An 18,028-nucleotide genomic window follows, 5' to 3' on the forward strand; every position below is an offset into this window, starting at 1 on the left:
TTGTTTTATTTATGAATAATGTTTTTATACCAGTAGTCCTAGTTATATATAAATATAATTTATATATAACGGATGCAATGTTAAAATAGAGCATTTGTTTAAAAACAATAGCAGAATAATGATTTCAACTATTAAAATAGAATAAAACAATAGTAACAATTATAACGGACGTTTTTTAATCTTTAATGAGTATATCTTTGTACCTTTCCTTTACCGGTTGGTAATGAACCGTAATTTCTACCACGTTGTAACAAATTTAGTAATAAAATTATTGTTGTGTGCGTCACATGAGAAGTATGTATTGCAACCGTTTTAATTTGATGGCTGCCGTAGGCTGACAGCGGGCCGAGACCGTCGCGTCGCCCAATTCTATCGATTTAATTGATGTATGAGCAAAAATTGTATATTAAATTCGTAAATAAAATAACATTCTGAGTAATAATTACGGTATATTTCATTTAATATGTCCTATACATTATATTAAAGAAAATACATTACACAATACAAGTATTAATATTACTATATTAATACTTTTTTAATGATTATAATAATAATAATCTCAGGACAATTCACACAACGCCATCTAGACCCAAGTTAAAATAGCTAAAGCTTGTTATGTGCACTAGATAGCTGATACAAATACATAGATTATACGTAGAAAACATCCAGATCGATACAAACAATCGTACACATGAATACAAATGTTTGTGTCGTGCGAGGAATTGAACCCGCTACCATCGGAAGTAAGGCGGTGTGCTACACCACTAGACCACCGAGGTCCGCTTTGACTAATGAGAGATATATATATGTATATTATGCTCTTTTTACTCTCTTAAAAATATGCTAGTTTCAAGATAGCATTTAATATTCAGACAACAACGCTGAGCTTCTTTGCGGGTAGATAGGGTAGGGTAGGTCCAGTGTAAGCGTGATAGAGCGCTAATACTCGATTCAATCCTTACAAAAAGTGCATATAGAGGACAAGCGAAAGTCTTCTAATGACCAGATTTTGGTGAGTATATTTGAAATTTTAATCTCGAATTAATCTATTAACGGCCAGCTTTGAACTCACGATCTTTGGACTCTCGGTCAACCACTACGCTCACAGTAGTTCAATGCTTTTCATTGACGTTCACCAGTAATGTGTAATATGAAAATGATGTCTTGATGATCTGGAAATAATTACACATATAATGACTCGATGTTGAGTCGTTATCTTAGACTATTCAGGATTTGTGGAAAGAGTGTGAGAGGTAGATGCTCTGCCATACCATAAATATTTGGCCCGTGATTTTGTACTTAAATAACGTGTACAAATAATAATCTCTGGACAATTCACACAGCGCCATCTAGACCCAAGTTAAGCTAGCTAAAGCTTGTGTTATGGGTGCTAGACAACTGATACAAATACATAGATTTTTTTTCGTAAATACATACATATCTATTTGTAGTATTGAATATTGTCTGTCTGATTAAAAATTAATAGTGAATATCAAAGGAATATTTGTTAAACAACAAAAGTTAGTGGAACAATAGGATAATCTATCTCTATTTGTAGTATTGAAATGTCTGTCTATCTATTTGTTCCGGCTAATCTCTGAAATGGCTGGACCCATTCTGACTTTTTTAGCAGGTAGCTGATGTAACTTAGGCTACTTTTATTTTAGAAAAATAAACTTAAATACCCCGCCGGCGAAGTCGCGGGAACTGCTTCTTAAAATAAACCTATCAACATAGTAAAGTAATAAATAGCTTCTACTGCATCACAAACTATCAATCTACCTACAAAAACATTTGGTATATCTAAATTAATAAAATTAGCCATCTATATTAGAGCACTGGAATTACTCATCTGTAATAGAAAGTTGCGACATCTATTGGAAAATAATAGAGCTTCCTCATTTCATAGAATTTGACAGGTTAACAAATGCTTGTCCGTGCGAGGAATCGAATCCACGACCATCGGCAGTAAGGCCGCGTGCTAAACCGCTAGACCACCGAGGGGTATGATAAATTATGTCAGCTTTTCTATTATTCCTCTAACAGCACTCGAGGTTAATGTAATTAACAGGGAGGAAAGAGGATGGTTAGTAATGTGGACTGATGATCTTATTGCTAGCAATGTACCATGTCAAGTTGACCTCCACGCGGTTCCCCCTGGAAATAATCGTGATAAATTCATGGTGAATTGGTCATGATAGGTTAACTGACTTGATCTCATGTTCATCTTATCATCATCCACTGATGACCCGCCAGCAGAAATCGTTAGCGCCGGGGTGCACCATTCGATTTTCATTCATAAAAAAACTCACATTAACATAGGTGTGTAGATCCATATGCACGAATCTTCCAGCGCGGATGACAACGGACCGCTGGCTTGCCAATAACAAATTGGTGAGCATCCTCCGAGGTTTTACGCCCATGGTGTGCCAGGAGCACTGGTAGGCAGCCGTAGATACGCGCTCCGCCTGACAAATTCACTCAATTCATTGACAGCTTCGATGTTGGTAAATAAAATTAATTGTACTGTCAACCCTAGACTATATGTGGAATTGTGGAATCACCTTCCAGCAATGGTATTTCCCAACCTTGATACCTTTAACAAAAGAGCTTATTCCTTTTTAAAAGACCGACAACGTATTGCAATTGACCTTGTGTTGTGGGTGCTCATGGGCGGCGGTAATCATTTACCATCAGTTGAGCCACATGCTCGTTTTTCCCCTGCGTTATAAAAGAAAAAATGTGGCAACACTATAGGATTGCCCGTAAAAATTGTCATGGCATAGCACTCTTGTGTGTAACGTAAAATAATAACATTTGTATTTCCTAATCGTAATAAAACCACTGCAAACATTAAAAAAACCTTGTTTGGTATATTAAAAACAGCCCAACAACATTCTGTGATCTACAAGTTTACGGCGCCTTACGTCCGGTAATGTTCTGTTTGGGAGACGACTTTGTATGACGTTAGTTGTTCAGATGAGGGATTCTATACTTTAATTATATTGATACATATACACTACTTAAATGCTCTGTAATATTTTTAAATTATAACTGAAAAAAAATATTAAAGACATAAAAAAATTACTTATAATATTTTTTATTTAAAACTTACTAAAAATATTAATAATCTCACAAATGTTACCAACATTTTTCGGTTATTAATATTGTATCAATTCGGTAGAACCGATGACAGTTTGAGAGATCCAGCTTATGTAAGACGATCACACACGCCAGTCTTTGTGGAAAGATATAGACCAAGCACTACTTACATATAGCCGGATCGTCGTATATTCCCCTGGAAGAGCCGGGGATCGATTCTCCCCTGTTACGTTTTGCTCTTCGGGTTTCCACTTCGGATCTGCTGTCCACTTCAGGTATCACAACTTGAGGAATGATGATGGTTCATAGGGTTCTTTGGCTTAAATTTGGATTTTATAACACTTAGCTACGTTGCAACCACCGTTCGCATCGAATCGAGAGACAAGACTTCTGACCACGAAAATTGTCACGTGATCAGCCGATTGCTGTTACGATTGGTTATAATACGACCAGTCAAGAAACTGGTCAGTGATTGGTCATTTCAATTCACTTAGACTGCGTGTGTGAAACTTATATATAAATTAATAACATTGATGATAAAACAAATATTTTGAGGTTCTTGGCAGTTCGAACTGAAGCATCCAATTGGATGGCCCTACCATATTGCTGTTCAAAAGTACTTCAATGCAAGTTTTTTGAATAAATGATTTTAATTATCTATATACTACGTTCGTAGAATAATAATATTGTAATAATAATATAAATATTTATTCCCTTTTACACAATGTCACTAATTTATAGGTAGGTAAATAGGTATATAGTATAAAAGTATAAAATATTATACACTTTTTTGTAAGAAATAGAAATAGAAATAATCTTTATTCAAATAAACTCATTACAAGCACTTTTGAATAGTCATATTTTGATTCTACCACTCATTCGGACTGCAGATTCATCACAAGAATGAGCAAGAAACTCCTAAAAAAGTAAGTAAAACAAGTAAGCCCTATATTTACTTCCTATGAAATCAGATATAGTCAGTCTATTTCTTCTAGTTCTGTCTTCTGTCTTCTTACAGACAAAAAAATACAAGCTGCAATACTTTGTATCAGTATTTATTTGACGGCCTCGGTGGTCTATCGGTTTAGCACACCGCCTTACTTCCGATGGTGACGGGTTCGATTCGTGAGTGCGTTCATGAGTTGATGATTGTTTGTATCGTTCTGGGTGTTTTTTATGTATAATATGTATGTATTTGTATCAGTTATGTAGTACCCATAACACAAGCTTTAGCTAGCTTAACTTGGGTATAGAATGCGCTGTGTGAATTGTCCTGATATTATTATTATTATATTATCTATATTGTATTAGGTACCTGTGTAATAATTTGGTTTCCATAGTAGCAATACACAAAAATATCCAACGCTGCAGCGCTTAAATACTCTGCTGTTACCATATCGAACTTCTAGAAATATATAAATAGTATAAATATATACATTAATGTCAGTAGAAGGTACATTTCGAATGACAACCTCGGTAGTGTAAATTTTTAGCACACCGCCTTACTTCTGCTGGTTGTGCGTTCGATTCCTGCACGATACAAACATTTCTATTCATAAATTTGAGTGTTTATACCGATTCGGTAGTTTTTTGGTAATGTATATTGGTTTAGAAAATAAATATATTTAACTATGTCTATGCCTTGTCAAGTACCCATAACACAAGCGCTGCTTAATTTGGAACTAGATGGCGCTGTGTAAATTGTTCTGTGTTATTATTGTTGTTAATTTTCTAGCCTCTATGAAGTAAGTAGATATATACCTGACAAATGCCATACATAACATATTTCGTTATAAATACTGAATAAGCTTATCCACGGATCTCCAACGCTACGATTCGGGTAGTATATTAAACTATAGAAATTATTCCACAATCGTTATTCTATAAAAACAAATGAAATGAATACTAAATAAAAATAAATTATAATACGGTAAACCATTTACTATAAGGCCCATCGTATGACAAATCGTTATGGCAGTATAATTTTATGCTTGTATGCCCCATCGTAGTATAAAAAGAATATAATTTCTCACAAATACCATAATATCGACATCTATAAAAATAAAACTAGCGCCATCTAGTGATGCAATTGGGAAACTAATATAAAACCTATTCGCATTAGTTGCGTAGACTATGTAATATTATGATAGCTGTGCTTAGACTTACAGATGTCGCTTCGTACAATAAAGTACAAAGATACAGAGTGACTTGAACGACTCTCAACACAAGTAGCGGCGATACGAATGCCTCGAATTTTTCTTTGTAAATATTGACTAACTGGTAAACTCGGGCGCATTCGCTAAGTGCGGCGCACGTGGCTTCATCGTGATCCGTACTGTAGATATCTGTGAAATTTACAGAGAAATAAACTCCTTGAGATTGACTAAAAAGCAATACAGTACTACCTCAATATAACAAATCGGAAGGGAATATAGAGATGCGCTAACTCGTAATAAACATGACTCGAGTTAACTCAGCTTAACTCTTGTTCCCAGCGATCAAGGAGGCAGGGGCGGCCTAAGCCGCCCCTAGGTCGCTACCGGGCCGGGGTGACAACCGCGGGGGCGGTCCCACCCCACCACACTAGGCCCGAAGAAGTCGCGCGCATGTCCCCGCGCGCCTTCCCCAGAGAAGAGGAGGGGAAGTAGTGGGTTCCACCAGGGAACCCGCAGAGAAGGGGCCCGCTGCTAGAGTGGGCCACCGCCGTCGGAGTCGCGGTTGACTGTTATCGATCCCGCGACTCCGGCATATGGCGTTGGGTGAGGGACATCTTGGAGTTTTTAGTGAGTAGGAGTCTCACAGTACCCGCTGGCTTTTCCCGGGGCCGGCGGGCCTCCATGAGGGATTTTCTCCAAGTAAAAAAAAAAAGCTTAACTCGTGTTAACTCGGCTTGTTGGGGATGTTGGAGTTGGGGATGGCCTAAGATTTGTTATATTGAGATTGCACTATTTTTTTATTCACCTTAACATTACGTACTCATTATGTTATAACAAACAGCTTCTGATACAAGTCGTTAATTAAAGGTATTTACCAATATTATAATTTAAAATTCGTTATTTTAATAGGTTGTTCGCAAAATATGGTATATGTATTTACATTGTCAGTTATGAGTAATTCAAAGGGAATTGGAAGAATTTTTTCCATCGAGCATATCGTTATATTGAAGTTACACTGTATGTCACGAAATGGAAAACGAAAAGAGTATTTATGTAATTACAGTGTTGACAGCCACGGTAGTCTAGTGGTTTACCGCATTGCGGTTTGCATCATTTCGAATTCGTTAAATAAATTAATATAAAAACCTAACCTAACCAGTAATACCATATCAGTTATCTAACGCCCCATAATACAAACTCTGCTTAGTTTGGGAGTAGTTGGACTAGTATGAATTATAGGAATATTATTTTCTTATTTAAAACTCACCAAATTGCGTGGTTTTGTCCATAAAACTTGTATTCTGTAATTAGAAAGGAATGTGTTTAAAAAAACATTATTAATAGTAAGTATCTGTAAGCTCACCTACCTAAAAAAATATTTATTTTTCTGACTGACTCTCCAGAGTCTGGAAGATCTATAACAATATACCTATTGTTATAAGACGGGAGTAGGCTCGCCCTGTTGGGTTCACCACGTCATCCACTTTTGACAATTATTGTTAATTATATATTAAGATTTCTTAAGGATCGGTAACGCGCACGTGACATCCCTGGTGTTTCAGGCGTCCATATGCTACGGTAACCATTTACCATCAGATGGGCCGTATGCTTGTCTAACAGGTGTGTAATGACTGTTTTTTTTATACCACGTAGGATTGTGGTATAGAAAAAAGAGTCATTACAGTATGTTTCTTATTTATTCGTTTTCTTTTAATGCATAATGTGATTAGTGTGGGATATAAGGATAACATGTTTAATATGTGTCTGATGACACAACTTTGTTATATTGGATTTCTAGAAATATTCCTCATTACTACTAAGTTTGTTTACTATTGCGAAGTATATTGCAAAGAACATAAACAGATAGTAAGTTATAAGGCTCAAAAGGTCTTATCGCGTGAGCAATCTCTTTTAGACAACCTGTGGGTAGAGGAGAGAAGATAGAAAGTGGTAGATGGGACAAGAATGGACTAGAGAAATAGGCATAGCAATACTAAAAACTAAATAATAATAATTTACATATATATACAATTCATTTTATATATACATACATCTATAAATATAAATAAAATTTGTGATATTACATTGTAATAACCGTTTTTTACTACATGCATATGAATATAAATACGGTACATACACCAAAACAATATTTTTACATTTTTTTCTATTTGTATATTTGTTCCGGCTAATCTATGAAATGGCTGGACCGATTTTGACGGCACTTTTTTTGGCAGGTAGCTGATATAATAAGGAGTAACTTAGGCTACATTTATTTTAGAAAAATAAAGTTCAATTCCACGCGAACGAAGTCGCGTGTACAGCTAGTATACACTATACCTGTACTGCATTTAAACTATAATTTAAATAAAAAGCTAATTTGCGTTTCACATTTAATTTGACCGTTCCCACCATTTTATATATCAAGCTCTATTGTATACGTTGCAAACATCATAGACTATATTTATACTATATCATTATATCTTAGACATAGATTATACCAAAAACTATATATACTACAATACTACCATTTTTTTTTTATTAAGGGTTTTGGGCTACGGTCAGGTAACACCTTTGCAGGTGTTGTGTTACACTGCGACCTGCACAGATCTATTGTGCTCGCTTCTTGTTCAATTACGATTTCAATTCTTTATCAATTTGTTCGCTACTAGACCCGTCAGCGACAAGAATATCCTAATTCTTGAGAAAGATGTTTTTTATCTCCTCGGGATAGACAGAATAAAACTTTCCAAAGAACTACACATCCTATGTGGTTGTAGCTCACTCATCCGTTTATGCATGTGTGAATTATCTAAATAATCATTTATCGTTGAATTTATCACACAAGCATTCACTAAATGGAATTTTGAGGAGTTTAGCTTAGTGTTACCAACCATTCTGTTTTCTCAGGACGTGTCCTAGTCTTTATAGTGGACTGGGACGTCCTGAATAGTTTCTAAGCAGAGCCCTAGTTCTTCAAATGTTCAATTTGAATAGAATAGAATAGACATATATTATTCTGATACATAAGCTACTGTTTACTGTAAAGTTTCATCAAAATCCGTTCAGTAGTTTTTGTGTGAAAGAGTAACAAACGTCCATACTCATAAATTTTGGCATTTATAATATTATTAAGATTAAGATATTATTATTGTAATTACATGAATTTCATTTTACGTATGTTTACTACATTTGCAACTCTATTACTGAGTCCAGTTTTGAACAGGACAGAAGTGTCCTGGTTTTACCAACTTTACATCCCGATTTTTTAAATTTGAGATTGGTTGCTAGCTTTGTTTTTTTTTTTGTTGCGTAAGATATCTACGTGCCAGTCAAGGACGCGCGGTGACACATCAGTAGCTATGTATAGGGTTCCCAAACAAGCTGGACATAGGCGTTTTGACTGCGTGTCCGGCCAAAATAAATGGTATCTGCCTAGTCTTAGGCCTAGGCTTAGGTAGGTTTCTTACATTACTTTATTATTTAACTTAAACAGAAGAAATTTTGTTTTGTTTAGATTTATTTTTTTTCTAATACGTTTTGCTTATTGAAGTAACAGTAGGTAAATAAGACTTATTTGTGCCTAATTACCTTTAATTAGAATTTTACATTATTTATGTTAATTAAATATTGTTGAGAAATGATTTATTAAGAAAATAGATAGATATATTTTTAAAAATCTTTGTTTCTAATTTATGATGAATATTAAGATATGTGGATAACATCAAAATTCAAATAACACATAAGAATAGTTATCAATAATTATAAAAAAAAAATACGTAGTTTATATAATAATACTTTATTGTGCATAAAATCAAAAAACATAAAATAAACATTAAAATATATAACATGATATAAAAAAGAACTTTAAAAACACGTGTTGCTCTTTTGAATAATTCTTGAAACTTTACTATTATTAAAGCTAGTTGGTAGTTTTAGTTAGTATTCATAGAAACTACCAACTAGCACTAATTCATTAGAGTCAAAATATTAAATACACAATAAATCAATCTTAATGTTACTTCTAATATTTTAAATTAAATCCATTAGGTTACGTTTAATAAAAATAATAGAAGAAAAAAATGTAATAAAATTCGACGTGTCCTCCTCGTCGAATAAACGCATTACCAACTAAACTACAAGTACAATAAATAGTACAATTATTTCACCGGCATACTCACTAACTACAAGTATGTAGGTACCTACAATAAATAATAAATTATGTATGTGTGTTGCTACATATACTCATAACACCAAGGGATGTTAAGGAGATACGTAACCGAAACCGAATCCGAAATAAAAGTTTCGGACAACATCGGATAGGGGCGTAACCTAATTAAGACACGTTATGTAACCATTTTAATAGCCGTTTGTATTTTACTTTTGAAATTCCTTAAAACATTATTATCCGTAAACAAAATTATCCGAAAGTAACGGATAATCCGAAATAATTTCATATCCGCATCCGTATAATAATCATTCCTATATCCGAAATCTATCCGAAATTTCATATCCATAACATCCCTGTTGATAACCACCATGCTACAAATTAATATAATAATGAAAACTGTGATTAAAAATTAGTAGTAGTGTAAGATTTATATAATTGTATATGCATATTGGTAAATCTAATCCTCCTAATAAAGATGGGTGACACTGCATATTGTCAACTCACCCGGCCGGCCAGCGGTGGTTCTGGGCCAGACGGATAAGGTCTGCCTCGGTGTCACTGTTAGGCAAATTGTAACATCTCGGCTGGAGTTGTACAAAAGTGGAAATTAAATAAATATTATAATATTAAAGTAAATTAAAAAAGGCACGGACGAATATGTCTGTGGAAAATTGTATTTAAAAAAACAAAAATATATATATATATATATACAAATGAATATACAAATGAATAACAACGACACTATATCCAAATGCAAGCCTAGATTATCTGAGGGCGCGGCGCGGCCGCTTCTTCATAAATATTATCTTATCATAAATATTATCTCATAAAATATCAGTTAGTGGGAAAAGATTGTTATTATGTAAACTAACAATATACCAAATTTCCTCCACGCGGTTCCCCTGGAAACCATCGTGATAAATTTTTGGTAAATATGTCACGATGGGCTTACTGACCACATGTTCATCTTATCATCCTCCATTGGTGCCCCGCCAGCGTAAACCGTTAGCGCAGGTGGGCGCACCATATCATTATCATCCATAAAAAAAAATAGGCAGTTTTCATAAAATGATCAGTTAGTAGGTAGTTTTGGGTGGGAAAAGGATTGTTATTAATGTAAACTAACAATATACCAAATCAGGTTGACCTCCACGCGGTTCCCCTGGAAACCATCGTGATAAATTTTTGGTAAATATGTCACGATGGGCTTACTGACCACATGTTCATCTTATCATCCTCCATTGGTGCCCCGCCAGCGTAAACCGTTAGCGCAGGTGGGCGCACCATATCATTATCATCCATAAAAAAAATAGGCAGTTTTCGTAAAATGTTATGTTAGTAGGTAGTTTTCATAATATGTGCCGTTGACCTTCTACACAGCTGATTCACGCGTCGCGATACGGCTTTAGTACATTTGTGTTATTATGTATTTCACTATAAAATATTATTATTTATATTAACATGCATGTGATAGATAATTATTAAATTGTACTGGTTTTCTTTATACGTATAAATATATATGTATATGTATACATCTATATAATTTGTTATTACATGCATTACAATATTTGTCCCTTACATCCTGTATCGGCAATAATATAAATGCGAAAGTCTTATTTGTAAAATAGTTAGGGTAATTAAAAATAAATCCAAAGTAACTATTCCACGCGGACGTATAGGTATACGTATATTTAATAACAGTTTTAAAAGTTGCATCATACAAACATATACTACATCCAACGTCTCAATTATGTCTTATACACTCATACATAGATACACACACACAGCTTACACAGAAGCACACACACATACAAATATGTGTGTATGTAGTTAGTACTCAGTTGAAGTGAACGTAAAATAAACTCATTTATCAATCCATAATAGAATCAAACTTTATCACCCAGAACATGTAACTGGATGTCCCTCATACAGGCCATTTTAAGTGACATTAATTGTAATAAAATTCATTTTATACAGACAAATATTATAAGATTTGAAATATATATTATATATATTTACTGTATATATATATTACATTATACTGCTAGTTGCACTAGTGTTATCTATTCACTACTAGCAATGTCACAGTGTTAGGTAGAGATTAGTATTAGGTAGACACTCTTTTAGAGATAAGTCCACTTTTGCTCACTTTGTATATAATTAAGATTATTTTGTTGTTTATATATATGTAGGTATAACACAAGTATATGCGAAGCTGGAGCGAGTAGCTAGTATGTGTATATATATATCTATACACATACTTGGCTAGTTTTCATATACGAAATATACTGTAGCCTTCGCAAGTTCTAAACATTTACAACAGTTACTTGTCGGTTCCTATTTTATTATTAGTAGTAACTAGCAATCGAAAGTAATAATTGGTATATGAGAACTGGCCAAGTCAGACCTTAGGCTACAGTATATTATCCTAAGTTATAAGAAGAAATGATATTATATATTGTTATAAATTCATTTCAGGACAGACCATTGAACTTGGCACCCATTTAGATCTCACCGCTTTTGTCGTAGAAGTCAACAATCAAGGCATATATCATAATATTAAACTCGGCTATCATTTCACATTTATGTTTTTGATGGGATATATATATAGTAGCTGACCTCGCGAACTCTGTTCCGCCTCAAACATTACTATACTATTTTACATACGAATATTTCAAGACTAAAATTAGCCAAATCGATTGAGTTGAGTTCTTGTATTTAGCGAGACTAACGAACAGCAATTCATATTTACATATATAGGTTTCATATATACTATATGTATATTTTAAAAAACGTACCACATTCTTGTTAAAACTGTGCAATGAAGGTTTCATCTCGGGCCTGTTGTATATATAATTATACAATTCATCGGTCTGTATGTCGGAGTGAACCGCCGCGATGGCTGCGTGTTGTACACCATTACAAAGCATTGCCGTGTAGCGTACATTGCGAAGACTACAGCATAGAAGATCCAATTGACCACACAATAGAACAGCGTTTGCAGCAAAAAACACACCTGCAACAGGAGAGAAGAGAAAAGTAATTAAGACTACGTATCGCAAATATTGACAAATACAAATCCTTCGGGGCTGATATTTAGGTATTTCACATCTTTGACATCATTGATTAATTTTTGTTCTGTTCTCGTTACAAGATTTATTAATTTTTGTAGCAGAGAAAAAATCTTAAAGTTTGGTCTTATAAACTACTAGCTGTCCCGGCAAACGTTGTTTTGCCATATAAATTAATAACGCTGTAAAAAAATAGGGGTTGATGATAGAAGGGTGAAAATTTAGGATTGTAGGTATTTTTGTATGTTGTATCATAAAAATTAAAACTAAAAATTTTGTCTAAAAAATAAAAATAAAAAATTAGGGCTGGACTACCCCTAACATTTAGGGGGATGAAAAATAGATGTTGGCCGATTCTCAGACCTGCTCAATACGCTCACAAAATTTCATGAGAATCGGTCAAGCCGTTTCGGAGGAGTATGGGAACGAAAACTGTGACACGAGAATTTTATATATAAGATATATATTTGATAGGTATAAGAAAACGGGACTGATATAAGACTCGAATTTTCCAATATACATTAAACTAAATACACACTTAAATAGTACCCTTCAGATGAATATAATAACCAATAGTTTTTATTTCAAACAAGATAAACTGTTTTTCTGCTGAAAATCTCTTACTCACAAGTATGATTACTGAATGGTGCACCCACCTGCGCTAACGGTTTACGATGGTGAAGCACCAGTGGAGGACGATTACATGAGCATGAGGTTTGGTTAGGTCAGTCCATCATGGGGCGTGAGTCGGGCAACCTCCTCGTATGTTCCAGCCATTGGGAGGCTACCCCATCCTCGTGGATACGTCCGCGAGGAACGGTGGCCGACCATTGGTTTGGTTCTGGTACGTCTTGGGCCGGATAGTAGTAGTTCCTTCGGGATACTGCTACTATGTCGGCCGATAGTCCAAGGAAGGGGGGCGGCGCAGGCTGGGACAATGGGCCCAGGTGGAGCAGTCTCAGGGGTACAAGTTTGCCGTCCACACTATAGGAGCCGAGATGGGGGGCGGTGCATCCCGTATATATAATATTGCTGAGAGTTATAAGTGTAATAAGCATGTACAATCTGGATTAAACGGACCAAAATATATAATTATTTTTGTTTCAATCAGAAAAAAAATTGCGTAATATTTGCCGAGACCCTCCCTATCTCCAACGTAAGATTAGATGAGATTTGACTCGACCCCCTCCCCCCTTACACATATCACGTATTATGGCCCGCTTAATTGAACTGCCCTTGTCTTTTAAAAAACCCAATACCGACCGTTAGAACGGTATTAGTGCAATGAAGAAATAAATAAAATGTCCAAAACAATGTATCGTATGACATGTACATTTCGTTATGTAAATGTAAAATAAGCTGATAACGACTTAATTAAATCATTTATATGCGAACAGTGCTTATAGGTTGTAACAATGTTATGTCCAGTGTATTCTGTGCACGTGGAAAATTTTATAGATTACTAGTTGACCCGGGTAACTTGGTCTGCATCACACTTCTATCACATTTATCATTATATTTCGTCCAAATTACATAATATCTTTTAAAATTATAGCCTAAGTGTTATTCTGATGTATAAGCTATATTACTGTAAGTTTCATCACAATCCGTTCAGTAGTTATTGCATAAAAGCTATATACAATATAACACTGACCTGACCTCATGGTAATTTTATCATCCTCGTAGTAAATACACCAGGAATTTATAAAAATAGGATATTTGTCTGTCTGACGCAATTTTTAATAATCGGTAGGATAGCCACATGTACCGGTTTTATCGGGAAGTCCCCCGTTCACCCTTGAATCCCGTGTCCTAAGACAAGAATCGCGAGAACGTTAATTGTACTGTTATAGCATAGCTCTAGCGGTTTACCACGGTCACAGGTTCGATTCCTCGCACAGTACTAACATTTGTATTCATTAATATGATTGTTTGTATTGGTCTGGGTGTTTACTATGTATATTATGTATATGCTTACAAAAAAGTATCTAAGTATTTATATCAGTCGTCTAGTACCCATAACACAAGCTCTGCTTAGCTTCGAACTAGATGGCGCTGTGTGAATTGCTCCATAAATGGGTCACTGGTACTTTGCCATTTAATAAAAAAACTTGATTATCTCATTTCAGCGTGAAAGAGTAACAAACCTCATTCATGTATCCAGCGATACTTACAATCTTTCACGTGTATAATAGTAGCAAGATTAAATTTCGAAAATTATTTATGTGAGTTGGTCAACCTACACTGGCCTACGTGACTAAAACTTGCATGCAAATCCCATACTATGTTACACACACACACACACACTAATTAATATTAGTATGTACTTTATGTTGGTATTATATATTGTTTCCATATGTACAGTGGACCATTTACCACAAAACAGACAAAATGTGACATCGTGTATAAACTAATGATGGACGAGTCATAAAGAACGTGTAGAAAAACATAAAATCGAGTGAAAGGAGACCTATAAATTACGTCACACCTGTGGTCACACGATAAAGGATGGAAGGGGGGGGGGGGGGGGGTTAGACGAAATGTGACATTGTTATGAAATCGGGTGAAAAGGGTCCTATAAATTACGTCACACGTTAAAGGATGGAGACGGGGGAGGGGGTTAGACAAAATGTGACATTATCATGAAATCGGGTGAGAGGGGTCCTATAAATTACGTCACACGTTAAAGGATGGAGACGGGGGAAGGGGTTAGACAAAATGTGACATTATCATGAAATCGGGTGAGAGGGGTCCTATTAATTACGTCACACGTTAAAGGATGGAGACGGGGGGGGGGGGGTTAGACAAAATGTGACATTGTCATGAAATCGGGTGAGAGGGGTCCTATAAATCAAGTCACACGTTAAAGGATGGAGTAGGGGTGGTTAGACAAAATGTGACATTATCATGAAATCGGGTGAGAGGGCTCCTATAAATTACGTCACACGTTAAAGGATGTGGAGTAGGGGGTGGTTGGAGACGGGGGAGGGGGTTAGACAAAATGTAACATTATCATGAAATCGGGTGAGAGGGCTCCTATAAATTACGTCACACGTTAAAGGATGGAGACGGGGGAGGGGGTTAGACAAAATGTGACATTATCATGAAATCGGGTGAGAGGGGTCCTATAAATTACGTCACACGTTAAAAGATTTTAGACAAAATGTACTAGGAGGGGTTTTTAAAAAAGTCCGTGTAAAAATCGTTTGGGAGGGGTTCTAGATATGATAACTTTTAGTATTAGTTTAGTATGGGATCTTATATTTACTGATTAGTACATGAACACATGGATACAAAATATTTGTCGTTACTATCTTACTTTCATCTAGAAGGCGATATGCTAAACCGATAGACCACTGGGGCCGTAATTTTTTTATGAATAATAATGGCAATTTTTTTTCGTAAATTCTCCTGCGCTAATGGTTCACGCTGGCGGGGCACCAGTGGAGGATGATTAGATGAGCAGACCTGATGTCTGGTCAGTTACCTCATCTTGGCAAATGGCAACTTACGTTTCCAGGGGAACCGCGTGGAGGCCAACCTAACATTGCTAGCAATGGCGTTATTAGTCCACATTACTGAAAATACCCTTCCACTTGCAGAATGAATTAAATCGCTCAAATCAATTGAATCTTATTATTAGAGAAGCCCAGCACTAGAAGTAACAGCTTTCAAATAAAAAAAGAATGATCTATCTATCTATCTAACTCAGGACAAATCACCCAGCGCCATCTAGTCTAAGCAGAGCTTGTATTATGGGTACCAGATAATTGACATATATATATATTTGTAAATTCATTCATATTATAGATAGAAAACCTAGATGTTTTCTATCTATAACCAATACAAACAATCATACTCATGAATACAAATGTTTCTACTGTGCGAGGAATCGAACCCGCGATCATCGGTAGTAAGGTGGTGTGCTTACCCGCTACATGCCCTCAGCTACCAGCGAGGCCCTCATGTACCAAAGTATAGTCGAATTGTGGACTTAACACCTTTTTAAAATAGTTTGAAGAGAACTTAGAACTAAGACTTACCTAATTGGCCTATTGCCAGTCCCATAACGCCTTGAGCGAAGCACTGTCGCAAAAAAACGATTTCTGAAAACGGAGATCCATTCACGTCCAAGTAGACCCAATTCTCCAGAGCTTGTCCTTTGAACACTGTAACGAATAATAATATAATAATAACAATAAGAAAATTTCTTACGTCATCACTTTTATCATTTTCATATAACTTTTAAACGCATCCACGCGTGGGTCCGCGTGTTCCAACGTATTATCTCCGTAAAAAGGGAACGTGTATTCTTATTAAAAAATTAATGAGTGTAATTATACTTTATTTTGTGTGCTACTATAAGTATAATATCGACAGCCTCGGTGGTCTAGTGATATAGCATACCGCTTCACTATCTGATGGTCGCGGGTTCGATTCCTCGCACGGTACAAACATTTGTATTCATGAGTATGATTGTTTGTATCAGTCTGGGTGTTATCTATGTATAATGTGTATTTTTTTACAAAAAAAAAATATCCATATATTTATATTAGTTGTCTAGTACTCAAAACACAAGCTCTGCTTAGCTTGGGACTAGATGGCGCTGTGTGAATTGTCCTGACATGTTATTATTATTATTGATATAATTTTAACATTGATTTAAATTTGTCTGCTCAAAATGTAACTAAATATGGAACAATGTGTTTAATCTTAATAACGATGTAACCTATATAAAGCAGATAAATAACTTGTAGGTACTCACAGTTAATAGCATCCGGCAGGACATAAATGGTCACGCTAAACATTGTACAGGCGGTGTACGCGTAACCAAAATTCCTAGCAGTCTGGTAACTCTTCAGCATTGTCATATTAGTTAGTCCATAAGCGGAATAATACTCAAAGCGTTCGTTCATGAACCTAACAAGATCGTACAAATCTGCCTTGTGAACCGCAAAGTAAGCGACAATATTGATAGAAACGAAAAAGGGTAGACAATCAGACATTTTATGTAAGGAGACCATAATGTCTCCCCACTCGGTATATAAAGTCACAATTAATGTAGTCAGGACATTAGTTAAAAGATATAACACTAAGCTGAGGTAAATGTTATTAATTATTGTGTAATATCCGACATTGGTGTTAGGATACCAGTCCCAACAGCCGGCTATTTTTAGCGGTATCTCTATAAAATGCGTGTAGTTCTTTATTCTCTCTGTGTTTAATGTCATTTGTTTCTTTAGTTTGCGTGTGAACATATTTATGGTGTGATTCTACAATCTGTTCTCTTATATTTTTACTTCGATAGATTTTATGTAATGTAAAATAAATAGGAAATGCTATTAGTACCTATTTGTAATATTTTTCATTGATCTAATGGCTTTCAAGCCTTTATAAGCAGCCTACATTGTACTGTATTATGTACAATCCAATTAAGTATCACACATAAATTTAAGGAACCTACACATATGGAGTCCTACGATTATTTGAATGTTACTGATTGAAACTGACATAATGAATTTATAACATTT

At 35.2% G+C, this 18,028-nt stretch overlaps 1 protein-coding gene across 1 annotated transcript; it reads right to left on the reverse strand.

Annotated features, from left to right (window-relative positions):
* Window positions 1-1,112: 1,112 nt before the first annotated feature.
* LOC131847648 (putative odorant receptor 85e) lies at window positions 1,113-17,755 on the reverse strand. Its single transcript, XM_059197271.1, has 8 exons — window positions 17,263-17,755; window positions 16,541-16,666; window positions 12,225-12,442; window positions 6,526-6,559; window positions 5,269-5,447; window positions 4,418-4,507; window positions 2,313-2,468; window positions 1,113-1,172 (listed from the first exon to the last, which is right to left on the reverse strand). Exons 1-8 carry the CDS (start codon window positions 17,753-17,755, stop codon window positions 1,113-1,115), a joined length of 1,356 nt encoding a protein of 451 aa, XP_059053254.1.
* Between the last annotated feature and the right edge of the window lie 273 nt (window positions 17,756-18,028).

Source organism: Achroia grisella, unplaced genomic scaffold (genome assembly GCF_030625045.1).
Source record: "Achroia grisella isolate CSIRO2021 unplaced genomic scaffold, CSIRO_AGI_Agris_v1 utg109, whole genome shotgun sequence".
Classification (NCBI taxonomy): domain Eukaryota; kingdom Metazoa; phylum Arthropoda; class Insecta; order Lepidoptera; family Pyralidae; genus Achroia; species Achroia grisella.